This window comes from Numida meleagris, chromosome 6 (assembly GCF_002078875.1).
Source record: "Numida meleagris isolate 19003 breed g44 Domestic line chromosome 6, NumMel1.0, whole genome shotgun sequence".
Taxonomy (NCBI): domain Eukaryota; kingdom Metazoa; phylum Chordata; class Aves; order Galliformes; family Numididae; genus Numida; species Numida meleagris.
Genome location: NC_034414.1, coordinates 15,215,808 through 15,230,077, shown reverse-complemented (window position 1 = coordinate 15,230,077; position 14,270 = coordinate 15,215,808). Strand labels below are relative to the sequence as shown.

At 35.8% G+C, this 14,270-nt stretch overlaps 1 protein-coding gene across 1 annotated transcript in view; it reads right to left on the bottom strand.

Annotated features, from left to right (window-relative positions):
• MUC6 (mucin 6, oligomeric mucus/gel-forming) overlaps positions 1-14,055 on the bottom strand; it is a 38,049-nt gene extending 23,994 nt beyond the window's left edge. Inside the window, exons 1-15 of the mRNA XM_021402135.1 lie at positions 14,028-14,055; positions 12,806-13,073; positions 11,446-11,572; positions 10,555-10,642; positions 9,287-9,396; positions 7,894-8,101; positions 7,005-7,127; positions 5,835-5,955; positions 4,806-4,944; positions 4,539-4,643; positions 4,124-4,196; positions 3,702-3,839; positions 2,342-2,503; positions 1,172-1,266; positions 392-524 (exon numbers count right to left, since the gene is read on the bottom strand). Of these exons, the coding sequence (XP_021257810.1) occupies positions 392-524; positions 1,172-1,266; positions 2,342-2,503; positions 3,702-3,839; positions 4,124-4,196; positions 4,539-4,643; positions 4,806-4,944; positions 5,835-5,955; positions 7,005-7,127; positions 7,894-8,101; positions 9,287-9,396; positions 10,555-10,642; positions 11,446-11,572; positions 12,806-13,073; positions 14,028-14,055 (1,918 nt within the window). The remainder of the gene's footprint in view (positions 1-391; positions 525-1,171; positions 1,267-2,341; positions 2,504-3,701; positions 3,840-4,123; positions 4,197-4,538; positions 4,644-4,805; positions 4,945-5,834; positions 5,956-7,004; positions 7,128-7,893; positions 8,102-9,286; positions 9,397-10,554; positions 10,643-11,445; positions 11,573-12,805; positions 13,074-14,027) is intronic.

Here is a 14,270-nt window from a genome sequence, read left to right as displayed (position 1 = left end):
GCTAGCTATTGTTTTTTTTTCCTGAGCTGTAGTAAATATTGCAGAGCAGATCTTAATACCAACTATTTGGCTGTTTGGAAGCTTTTGAAGGTTATATATCATTTTATTGACTCTTTGTATATCTTGGAATGAAATAATGCAAGGGGAAACTTTGCAGTAATATTTTTACACAATTCTGAAAGTCATCAGTTCATGTGAATGTGGCTTTTATACCTGCTAGTTCGTCTTCTCAAGCAATAAGTAGTTATTTTCTAATGACTAATATAGTTTTAAAATATTGTCTCATTCTTACTCAGTTTTCGTCACAGGTGAAGCAAACCTGGGCATTTTCTAGTAGATCTGTGCGCATGCAATAACCTGATAGCAGAAATGCATTGGTTCAGTTACTTACTGCAGTTGTCCATACTGTTTCTCCAGTTTTCAAGGATTAAGCCCATTGAACTGCATGTTCGTGCATATGATCCCAGAGCAGAGCAAATATAAGGAAAGGTCTCTTCATAATTACAGGCTTGGTAGACGCATCTCTGAAACCCAACACAAGGGAACTATTCTGTTACTGGGGAGCAGGTATTTGGAAGGACTAAACATGCTGCACAGTACTGAGGTAAGTCAAGCAAAATACATAATACTGCATAACTAAAACAGATGAAAATGATCCGATTAATTGCCTGATAGATATGAATAAAATATGTTTCATACTGAAAAGAGTTTATTCAATGCTTACCATTTTTAGTTTTCAAATTGTTTCACGGAAGATTGGCAAATATAATGAACTCAATTATGCAGCAGGGAAAACCAATATTTACATAGTTAAAATTTTTGAAAAGGAAAATTGCAACATGAGCAAAAATATTTTCTCATTCTTAGAATTATAGAAAAGACTGAATTGGAAGGGACCCACTGGGATCATGGAATCCATCTCTTGGCTCCACACAGGACCACCCCAAAGTCAAGTGATATGTCTGAGAGCGTTGTCCGTGGAATTTTAGGGATAGGATTGGCAACATCGGGTCAAATATACTTCCGTTATAGTGGAGATTTATTTATAAAAGAACATGCTTGTTTCTTAGCTTCTATGCATTGCTGATCCAAATGAGTGGCATACTGTATATGAGTTCAGTTTGGTCTATCTTTGTATTTCCTCTGAATTCCATCTATCTTAATTTCCTACCTTGTAGAAGGGAGTAGGGTTCACCACAGCATGGCATTTCTCAAACACAGTACCCTTCTTCGTTAGAATGGAGCAATGAGTCTCAGCAGATATTTCTAAGTAAAACAGAGTCATGGACACAAAATACCAGTGAAAGTTAGGAGGAGGAGGAGATTTTTCCCTGCCAATTATGGAATTAGAGGCATGGAAGGGATCTCAAAGGCTCGTCTAGTCTATAACCCTGCCAAAGAAATACCAGAAATGCTTACGTTAGCATTGACTAACCCTTGACTAACTATTGCTGAAGACCTCCAGTAATACAGATTTCTTAACATTCCATGCAATCTGTTTGAATGCTTCATTATCATAAAATTGTTCAGGTTGGAGAAAACCTTCAAGGTCATAAAGTTCAACCATCAAATCAGTATAAGCAGTATTATGCCCGAAATTACAAAATTTATCTAATAGAAAAATTGAGTGTATTGCAGATTGTATTTTATCCTTTCTAACAGTGGTGTGGAGGGCACTATTATTTCCATTTTAGCAGATCTGAGGACTACTAAATCTCCATTCATTTCTCTGCCGGTTAAATTCTCCCTTTTAGTATATTTGTCCCCTTTCATAATTGGTCACATATTCTAGACCACAGGATATTCTTGGTCACATATTCTAGACCACAGGATATTCTCTTCAGCCTTCTCTGAACTCCCTCCCTATAGCTGGTACTGCTTTTCTCAAATTGTAATTTTGTTTTCTAACAAACAGCAAAATTAGGCACACTACTCTAGCTGAGATGTTGGCAATGATGGATTGAATAAAAGGACAACTAAATATGCCTTGCAAGACAATACTTTAGTTGAAATAGCTCATCTGGGCACCTTTTAATACTGATAGCTGTAAGGACCTGGATTTCAGTTACATCACTGCTGACATTCTAAGACATCCGCAGACATGTCACTGGAAAAATCAACAAAAGCTCTCATTCATTATCTCAATCCCAGATCTCTAATATGGGATCTGATAAATTTTCACTAGATGTATACTCCAGAAATCAGAAATATCTTCTTGGTGACTGAATTCGTGATTTTCAATCATCTCAGTCTATGGTTCTCTCAAATACTCTTTGGGCTTACGGGAAGTGTCAGATGAAGCTAGCTAGAGAGATCAGTTACAACAGGATCATCTACTTACTGTTCAGCTGACTCAAAGCACAAGGGTCAGTCTCTCTCTCCATAGCAGGAAGGCAATTTCCTGCCCTCCAGGAATCTACAAATAGGGAAGCTGTTCCTTCAGTGATATCCATGCTAGTCATGAAGTCATCTGTAGTGTCTCCATTGTAATTACCACACAAACCTAACAACATCAGAAATGTGAGTGATGAACATTAAAAAAGTGTATGCAATGGTCTATGTTTCATTCATAGTGAAAAAATTGTATTAGAAGTTCCAGATGGAGTGTCAATGAATATTAATAGCTCAAATAGCCAGAGAATCTTAATTATGTGTGCATTCAGTCTCTGAAGTTCTCTCTGCATTCTCAGGCTAAGATTATCAACTTATATTCAATGACATCCATTAATACAAAAAAATTTTGTCCTACTTCTGGAAAAAAATGCATTTTCAGTGGTTTTAAGCTAGATAAAAGAGAAAGGACCTGAAATACTTCTGCAGTCATATCTTTTCTAATGAACATAAATCTGTAATGATCAAGAATATACATTTAGACATTTTTAATGTCCAAAGCGTCTCTAATTCCCAATAGATAACTAGAATGCAGGGTTTGCCTTTGCAGCTAAAGTTGCTGCGCAATAATAATAGACATCTCCATCTGGTACTTATAAGCTGAGAGTTTTTTGTATTCATGAATGACTCATTGTGTGTACAGTGAAGGTTCTTTGTATTCAAAACTCTCCATGTGCTCCAAGATGTAGTGACCACATAGGATAATTCATCGGCCCCTCACTGTGTAATACAACACACACTGAAAAATGCATACAAAAAACAGACCATAGGGACACAGGACAGTCTGCATTGGAAGAAATCTTTAAAGATCTTCTAGTTCCAACCCCCCTTCCATGGGCTGGGATACCTTTCTCTAGATAACGTTAGTCAAAGTCACATCCAACCTGAACTTAAACACTTTCAGGGAGGAGGTATCCACAGTCCCTCTGAGAAACCTGCCTCAGTATCCTAACCATCCTCAGAGCAAAGAATTCTTTCTAACACCTAATCTAAATCTACTCTTCTAGTTTAAAACTATTACCCTTGTCCTATGACTACATACTCTGGCATGAGATTCACATGTGCCCAATTCTAAACTACAGTATTGTATTCCACATGAAAAATGTCATCTATCAAATTCCACTGATGATTTTTAAAGTTATTACAGAAAAGAAATTCTTAACATATCTGTTTTCCAATGCAGCTATTTTTGTTGTTTTTCTTTTTCTTTGAGCCCAGACAAAAAAGTTTTTTCCTTAAAGGGTTAGTACTAAGATTTCAAAGTTAAACTATCTGAATTGTCTCCTACTCACAGGGACTAGATTTCTTACCTAGGGTTCTTCCTTGGAATTGTGAACTGACTTTCACATAGGCCTGGAACACAGGTGATGTTTGAACAACGAGTTCCAGACCAAACTCTGTATGCATTTGAATGAACATTGAGGATTGTTTGAAAATAGTGATGTCTCCTAAAAGAAGAAGAATATTTAAAAATAGAGATATTGAAGGCATAGGAATACTGTTAAAGTAGTGATTTTAATGTATATATAAATGTTCTAGCATTCTGTCCACACATCTTCTCCTTCCGCATTCAAGTTTCCACAGAGGGACAGATGCACTGGAAAAGATTATAATTTTCCTATAAAACCTGTTGACTGTTACTAGCAATAGTGAGAGTAAAGATGCTGAGTTGAGTGATGTAAAATAGGCATTTAATATAATTCAGGTTTTACATATATTCTCTTCTCTTTACCTGATTTGTAGGGTAGCCGCTTAAGTTCATCATCATCAGTAAGGAGTTCATTCTGAGAAATCACAATTTTATCCTGTATGAAAAGGACATGGAATTCAAAGTAAGTATTTGTACTGTTGGTATTTATATTTTCTTGAATTTAAGCAACTGTATTCTCAATGACCTATATAATAGAAAAAGATTGACTCGAGCTTTTTCTCACATTCCATACTGTCTTCAGTTTTCACTTCAAAAATACTGTAGTCTTCTGCACAGCACTCCTAACTTCATGAGTTGATAAGACAACAAAGATCTTTACTGTGTATACTTACATATAGCATCTATTCCCCATTATTTTTCTGCTCATACTTAGAATATTTATTTTGCTAGCCTGATTATTGAAAAGCTGGATAGAGCCTGTGGAGGGATTGCTTACCTTTGTAGACAGGTAAATTATAGCACTAAGCGATGTCTCAGAATGAGAATAACCAGACTTTTCATAAATAGCCATTAGGGTTCCATTGTGTGGCAGGCTGGAACTCTGGAGGAAAACAATGCAAAGGTATATCTGTTAGAGTAAAAATTATTTGAGAAATAAATGCATATCATCAGAAGTCTTCAGCTTGTGTTCCAAGAGAAAACTGAAGACAGACTAGACATATATCCATCTGATTTTGTGTGTTTCTAGATTTCAGTATATTACCTTCATAAGAATGTAAGTGCAAACTCCATGAAACCTGTATGATCTTGAATCAAATGTGGTAACAAAGGAGCCTCCTTCCAATGAGCACCTTCCAGGGCAGGGCAAGTCTTTGCAGTTCCATTGACCCATTGTACATTTACTGAGGAAAACAAGAAATTCTGTGTAAGGTTATTCCCATTCCAAGTCATTATTTATCAGCAAAGATGATTTGATCCTCCTGTCGGGAGGTTATGCTGTAGCTGATCAACTTAGTAAATTGGTTAGTATACACGATGTAACATACATAATCTTTACTTCTATTTCTGCTGTTTTGAAACTTCTTTTCTTCATCTTCATTCTAAAATGTCAGCTACTTATTAGTAGTGGAAAATATCACTTGTATCACTTTTTGCCTCATGCTTCCATGCTTTGTTTTTCTGTGTGTTTGTACATGAGCTGGATTTGTTCCTCTCGAAGTTGCTGAACTCCTGTATGGATTGTCATAAACTTTGCTGAACATATTATCCATGAAAAGTGAGTTCATTGTTACAGTTCTGAGGACTGCTTATGTTATTTATTGTCTACTTTGTTTATCAGAATGATGAGAGCAAAAGAAGTAACACCATAAAAATTATTCTACATTTAAAATAATTTCAAAATTTAAAAAATATTGTCTTAGATAATTATTTTCTGTTACAGAATTCAAACATAGTTTTCAGGACTGATTTGGTAATTTGGTGAGCTGAGACTGCCAGAAAGAAATTGTAAATATTTGTTTTATACTAATTTTATCTTCACTTTAAAAGAGAAGGTAAAAAATGTTACTGCTTTGTATGACATAAAAAGAACTCTTTCATTTCTATATGAGATGAATCAAGAAATAAGATATGCATATGTTAATTTAAATAAAAATATATCGTTTTTTAGCAAAGAGGGTGACCTCAGAGATGGTACGACACATTTTTAGTTGCCCTCAGGAAAGTTAGGCTAAATTTTCAAGTTACTTGATAAGGATGCTCTCCATCCTCTAAAGAACCTGTTGCTACTCACCAAGTTCTACATGCTGCTTTCATTGTATCACCAGGAGCATACGTTTCCCCATTCAGTGTACACGGGCACTGCTCAAGGTGGACACACGTTCGATTCTTTGAGATGTCATCAAGAACAGTTCCTGACAGAGAAGACAAAAATCAGAAGTACTTTTTTGTATATTTACTTAGCACTAATGAATTACATGCCTTCCAAAACCAGATGTCATCAAGAAAGGTTCCTACCAAAGATAAACATTATAAATACTTATCCATATCTTTGCTAAGCACTAAAACTATTATGACTTGCTGTCTTCCAAAACTAGTTTGGGAATGCTATTCTTGTGCGGTCACTACCTCTAGTATGACATATAATGCACAGGGCATTTTCCCTTAACCAAATAAAACTCACTCTTTACAAGTGATAACTGTTTGGCTACTTTGTTAAATGAAATTGCAGATAATTTTCTTCATTTCAAATTTCATCTTAATCTGAAGTAACATTTAGCTTGATTTGAATCTTTTTCCAATTTTTTTTTCCCATGACAGTTTAACTACGTTGGGAATTTTGAAGGATAGAAACACTGTAAGTCTAGTTTTAAATGTGTATCCCACAACACATTACTTTTGACTTCTATAAACTGCTGATGTTGATGTAAAAGCCAACATCACAGTAACCTGGAAAAATATTTAAGTTCTGAAGTTTCAGGAAATGATGAAATTGTTTTGTAATTACAGTTTTTCTAAGCATGTTAGCTTGAAATATTTTAAAGGACTTTTACAAAGTTCTTCTAATATTGCAGAACTTCTCAGAGGTATACTACCTTTTGCCGGTGCTCTGAAAGGCTAGATACCTGCTTAGCAGAGGAAATTTATTAAATCTTACTCAATTTATATTACAATACAGAAATACAAGAAAGCAGCTTATAATTATCCCATCACATATTATAGTATTGTGAGGAAAATACTTTCTCAGCTACCTTCTAGCAAATAGTAACCAAGGGTTTTTAATGATACTGACTATTCAAGACTCTCGTTATATTTTGTTATATGAAAAATGTCAGTTCTAGCAGCACAGTGCCCTGAAATGCACTTCTGCTTCATTGTTCAAGAATACTACTCCACTTGACTAGATCTACGCCAAAAATATTTCTGTGGATCATTTAGGATATGATGAATACAGAAATGATACCTTCAGGACAAAAGCAACCATAGGTGCAGTGACTGGAACAGCTGTACTCAGGGTTGGAGCAGGTTTTAATACACGGAGAACCACATTCCTCGTAGATTTGATTAGCAGAACATTTTCCTACAGCTGCAACAATCAGAATTGCAAAGTTAAGGTTTTTAAAGTGTAAACAGAAGAATCTCTCATCTACAACAGGGGTGGAGAAGATCTTGTGAAAACTAGCATAATAGTCTCTTACCCTGCCTCAGTACTTAACATGAAAACTGCTTTGACTTGGAGAAGACTGGGCTATTGTTTCACTGTGATTATTAAGAATTAATATATAGTTCTGTGAATGTATATTGTGCCTTAATAATATTTGTACATTCCTCAGGGCATTTTGTAGACACTGGTTATTTTGAAGTATTAAAATCAATTGAAAACCAACCAAAAAATAGAATGGGTTAACAATTTATGTAAGAGGGGTAATGTTGGAGAACAAGAAAAATTACTTCAGAAAGAAGTGCAAATTAAAAGATTTGGGGATAGTAATGGAAATTAGAAGGGAAAGTTTTTGGTATGAGGAAAGAATGAAAAAAATCTCATCGGTAAATAGAAAAAAAAAAAGAAGAGCATTGCCAATACATACAAAGATCAAAAGAAGAACAGAAGAGTACAGCACAAGAGATGGAGGTAGGGCAAAATGATACAAGGCCTTGAAACTAAAAAGGAGATTTCACTATTGTTATGCTAAAATTTAAATGGTAGCCAATCTCAAAGATTTTTTCAAGTTAACTGATTTTTTCAAGGAGTAAAAAGAAATATGTTCCCATCAAAGCAGTTTATTTTTAACAATTTACTACCCATGGCTGAGGTTAAATGCAATCCGTATGAATAAAGCATCTGAACTTACAGCAGAAGTTTTCAGTCCTCCAGTTGAACACCACTTGGTGGGACATAGCACATTGCCTTGAATACTCTGACAGTGTAGAGCAAGTACAATTCCTTTGTCCTGGTTCACTGCAGTCCTGCATATCAAGCTGACAGCGAGTGACAAACCCATCCTTTGGAACGCTGCAGGTTGGTGACACCAGGTTAAGCAGCTGAGAGCAGATAACGGCCTAAATAAAAACAGGAAACAAAGGCTCCTAGTAGTATTTTCCCCATCTGAAAACCAGAAAAGGAATTCTTTTCTAGTTATGATTTTCTTGTGGCTTTTTCTTTCCCCCTACAACTTAGTAATAGGTATTTGGCTTAAAGTGCATTAATTATTCACAAATTGAAGGAAATACGTGACATGTGGAATTAGTTCCCCTTCTTCATAATTTGAAAAGTAGCTATTATTTCACTGCCATCGATCTCCCTATGAACAGCTGAGAACATCACAGAGAGAGTATGTTGTCTTATGGTGATTCAGGAGGGAGAGGGATGTGTTCCTGGACAAATATCACCATCTAAACACATCAACATGCATTCCCCTTTAGGCATGTATTCGATATTTAATATTGCCTACTCAAGTATAATATCACAAAGAGAATGTAAAAACCTTATACCCTCCAGCCAACAGAAATTCTTCACCAGATCAAAATAATTTTTTTTCACTGTGAATAGAAGTACTATTTAAAAGTCTCTTCTTCACAAACTTATTTTCCTCACAGGATCCACAGAAACGCTTGTTCACTGTGGAAATTATGCTTTGAGTTTCCCTGGTGAAACAAGAAAGTCGTTCTAAATACGATTTAATTCCCGTATCTGCAGATTCTAAGAAATTTGGAAGCCCTTTTGTTCTTTGCTGCTACCAAGTGCCTGCCTTTGGTCAACCATACATACGGATGCATCATGTTTCAGGTACGCTGATTTTCTTTTCATCTAGGACTGGAAGTGATAGCAACAGATAGTGGTTGATTCTATTGTGAATACTGTCATCTGGCAAAATATTGAAAGTGTTTCTGAGTGTCTTCAGGTTTGTACAGCTTATAATTTCAGGTTGTTAGTTGTTCAGTACTAAGTTCATTAAAGCTCCATGAATTTCCTGTGATGACATGCATCAGTTTTCAGAAGGCTGTGAGCTTACTGGTACATTTACATAAATGATACAAATTCTGACTCAAGAGTCCCAGAGCCTTATTCAAAATGTATTTTGTTGCAAGGGACTCCTTTTCTTTCTTGTATCATACTATGCAATTTTTAACATTATCCATTTTCTTGAAAGTGGATTTTATGAAACCACTGCCTCTCTGTTGGTGGTTTCTACTTTTCTATCTCTATTAAAAATCTTGCTGCAGAAAATCCAAGATCTTTCTTACATATTTATTATGAGGGATGGCAGGAATTGATATCTCCTCAGACAGGCAGATCTCTGATGGATCATCCATTTTTTGTAATGCAGCGAACTTGTATGTATCCAGCAATTTACCTGTAAATTGAAGGGTTATAATTTGTCAGGAAAAAGCCCCTGGATTCACTTACTTGTTGCTGTGATATAGTAAAATTCGGATTCTACTCTTTGTAAAAAAAACCCAAAAAACTGTAAAAGTTGCTATTAAGACTATTTTCCTGATAACAACTAGTTATTTTGCCCTCCACCTGTAATCTATTCAGTAAAACATAGCTTTACAACCTTGATCATCTCTGTGGGCTACCTAATCTATCATATCAAATACTTTACAAGATAGCAGCTACTACTGTTTTTTCTACCAGTGATTAAATCTTTTACTGGAGGCTAATTCACACCTTCTCACCCCAACCTGCACTCTTATGTTTTCCCCTACATGTACAGTTATATTCATCACAATCTAAAAACTATTGAAGCCTTTTCAGAGCACTTTTCTGTGTATAGAATACTGCATTTGGAACTATTATTCTGAACTAGTGCAACTTAGTGTTTCTACATTAGCCTTGTAGTTCAGATTAGCAGTGTGCTTCTGAAGCAAATCTTCCTATCACTGATACCTACTGCAATTTGGTTTGCATTGTAGATTGGCCTTGGCATACAGAATTGCTATCAGGTAAAAAACCACTAGAGGATGTGCTCTAGGTCCACGGGCAATAAGCTCCAAATGCTCATGAATATCAGTCCAACAGACCAGGTTAGCGTGAGTGTGAAGGGCACTCCCTGAATCACAGATCGGGTGGGTGTCAAATCCTCATCACCAATGAGTTTGTTCTGAAGTTTCATCCTTACTGGACAAAGTACTTATTAATATAATATTCTTGTCCACTATGTTCTTTTCAGCAAAGCCTCATTTTTGCTTCTGCCTAATGTAGTCATTTCACTTATTGTGCCTTCCTACGAACTTTGACTGTTCTGAAAGTTAGGTGAGAAAGCATGATTCTTACTGCTTGTTTCTAAAATCTTATCACTTGTTTGAGGAACTTATAACATTATTGCCAGAGCAAATAATTGTGCACAGCATAATTGTATGACAGATAGGTTTGTTGGTGACGTATGGGAGCGCTCTACTCAACTCAAAAACCGAGTGAGCAGTCAGAGCAATGCAAGTACAGAATTAAAAGTCTGCCTTGACTCAGTTTGATTAGATCTCCTTCCATGTGCTCTGCTGTTAGATCTTACCTTCACTCACAAAGTCATTTAGTTCATAGCCATCGTAATTTCCACACATTCCACAGGTCTTCCCCATGTATTTTTTTTCAGTCAATACCTAAAATAAGATCAATGAAAACATAGAAAAGAATCACCCTAATTAAAATTATCTACTACTTTCTCAAAGAAATTCAGTTCCAGAATCCAGCTAAAGGAGATTCTTCTTAGGAATATCACTGACTTGACTGGATGAAGAGTTTTGAAAGCAGTAAGTTCCTTTCCTTATCAGCATGCAGTGAATGTTGTGATTTTTTTTTTATTCAATGAAAAAAAAAACAAGATTCTAAGAGATTTGTGGTCAACTGAGGGAGGCTAATACTGTAAGGAGCTGGAGAAAATAGAAAAGGAAAAGATGCTGTTTCCTTTTGTAACTTTGTTGACAAAGCATGAATTTCAGGATTGTTCTCTTAAGAAATTCAATGTTACAAGAAGAAAATCTACTTTCAGAGAAAGGTTATTCATCTATTTATTGCTTCAGAGATTGAAGTGGTGATATTGCTTCTGATTACAATCAACAAATTCTTCTGAAAATCTTAAATCAGAGAAAATAATTGGACTGTATGTAAAATATAGCATGTGCTGGAATACAGTGTATTATGCTACTGGAATAGCCTCAGGAAAGCATAGAATTCAAGAAAACATCCACAGATCTCAACATTGGTTGCTTCAGTTAACAACCAATGCTGGAATTGAAATAAACATGTAGGTATAAAAAGCAAGAAGATTAACAGATGAAACAGGAAATAAAATAAATAACCAAATAGTAAGCACATCCAAAAAGCACCAATTATACCTAAAAACTGTCAATCCAGTAAGTCAGTGAGAATTTTATTCTCTGCTTCATGAGAACATTTTACTAACCATGAGGTAGTCCTCATTGTTCCACATGACAACTAGTTCCATCTCCATCAGCTTGGCAACAAGGCGGACACTGCGACCATAAGGCGCTATTTGAATTCCATTGTTGGCATAGGGCAACTTGATGACACTGAACACAGAAGAGAAAATGAGCTTCTCATATCACTATTATGTGGGTATTAGCTGTCTTTTTTTTAGACTTAATACACATTGCAATCTTTGTACTTGTAGCAACAAGAAATAGAATTTTTCTCCTTTGTAACTGTAATATTTTGAGATATGTTAACATTTCTACTAATTGGAAATCAGTATCAACTGTTTCATAGAGGAATCACCAGGATAGGATTACATATATTACACTACTGATAATATTTGCATGGGACTCTGTATCTCCACTTGGTTTGTTTTTATAAGGGTATAGATATATGTTTCAAAACAATGCAGTCTGCATAAGCAGAACTATTGTTGATTATCCTGAAGAACTTCTACACACTATATAGCCTATCAATTGCTAAGATTGAAAACTGGCAAGTCAAAGAAACCCACAATGGGAATACTGTAGGAAGTTTTCAGCTTTGCAGCTGAATTCTAACACTGTAAAGCAACAACGCTGAAGAACTAAGGTATTTTTCTAAGGACTCAGTAAACACGTAATATGATCACATAAATGTTGTTCAGCTGGGACCTTGCATGGTTAACCAGGCCAAGCTTTCACCTGAAGCAGGGCTATCTGCAACACCAAGACCAGATCAATCTCAGCATTTGGAGAATGACTGAGATAGAACTGATGGGAACCTTTGGTTTCAGTTCCTCAGTGAAACAGCTGTTTTCTGGAAATGAAAATCCTTGGGTAATGTAAGCCCCTCCAGTGTTTCTCAGTTTGTAAAATACTTCAAAGTTTCTCTTATACGCTAGATGTGTTACTTTTAGTACAGAGGGCTCAGAGTTACCAAGTCTCAAATCAAATAAGCTCTAATAATAACACAGGAACTTAAAATTTTCAGTACCTTCTAAAGCATATAATCTTCTTCAGCAGTACTTGTAGAGGAGATTTAAACTATTGTAAGTATACCAGTATCACCTAGGAGACTGTAGATTCAATGTGAGAACTGTTTTGGTTGGAGACGGTTAGTTTATCCCTTTGCCTATACAAATGTACTCTAAGATTGATTCAAAAATTGCAAATGAAATACTTTGGATTCTAGAGAGCGTGAATGCTTGATAAGAAGAAATAGGAGTAGCCTGTTCAGATACGTTAACTTCTATGATTTGTTAATTCATTTTTGACACAAAGTAGGCTACTTTGTTGAAACTGCTTCGTGCTTTTTTAAAATATTTCTTTCCTTTCATCTCAGAATCTTACCCGACACTCCTGACAGAAATGCTGTCTTTCTCAACAGTGATGACAGAAGGACCCAGTTCAATAATGATCCTTGCAATTTTTTTGTCCAGCCCACGGCGGAACTGAATGTTGAAGTCTGGACTGGATTCATCACATACAGTTGCAAAGATATAGTTGCAAGTCCCAGTGAAGTCGTACTGATATTTATCAAAGGTTGAAAAATGCCCTCCGCCCCAGGTAGAACAGGAATCCTTGCTTAAAACTATAAAGGAGAAAAATGGATTTAGGCCTACTTACAGTGCATTTGTTCATTCTCACTGCCATTTCAAATATAGATAACAGGAAAATCTAAGCTTCTACCCAGGTTAATCATGTGAACAACATTCTAGAGAAGTAGCCTTGTAGACTTAGAATTTTACTTCTACTCAGGAAGTGAAAAAACAGTTGGAATAAGAGCAATACTCTTTTATTTACTGTAAGCAGGAGATCTCCCTTGCTTCCTTTTAACTTGGGAAACACCCTCCTTGGGTGATTTAAATGTTAAGTACCTTTTTCCAGTCTACTCAATCTGTTTGTAAAGGCAACAGCTTGCTACTGAAGAGATACCTTAGCATCCCAGACATAACATTTATGGGGCTATCTATGCCTGTCTAAGTATCATGATTCACTGCACAGTCAGAACATTAGATATCCAAATATAGTCTTCAAAGCACCACTTTTAAGTCCCCACTTCTTTGATTCTGCGTTTGTGTGACAAAGTTCAAGCCAACTTTGTAAATATAGGGAATGTTTTAATCACTTTTCATTTTTAACGATCACTATTTGACTGAAAGGACAGATTTTAGGAGGTTGAAATGAATCATAAAAAAAGAGATACAACTCCAGCACTTGATGTTACAGACATGTCTATACCTACTTAGAGCATTTGAGCAGTCCCTCTGAAGCTGACAAAACTACTGAAGTAAGTAAAATCATCATTTTTTTTTTATCTATTTCCAGATTTACATCATTGCTTGTCATTGGTCAATAATTTTGTTTATGTAGTTTTATGAAGCTCAGTATTTTAGAGTGTATCTGAGAAGCAGAAACTATCAGGTAAGGTTAGCAAAGTCTACCTGCAATTTATATTCATTGTTTTAAAGCTGAAACATATTTTTACTCTTTAAGAGTGAGGTAACGTTTGGAGAATACTGTTGTTTTTATTCAGGTCATGTAGAAAAACTGTTTTCCAATGAGCTGTTACCTGTTGACACAAAGTACTCCTCTTCCATACTTCTGGGTTGTCCAGAACGTCTAACTGGAAAATAGGAATCGGCTAATTGTTATCGATCCTTCATGTCCAAACCTCGCCGGTTCAATATTGTGCTTAACTGACAGTGACCAGAAAACCCCAGCTATTTCAGAGCATGCCAGGGAATGATTACGGTCAGAGTGCAATAGGCATCCATTTCCATAAGTACAGAGTGCCTTCAGAATGCAGTTTATT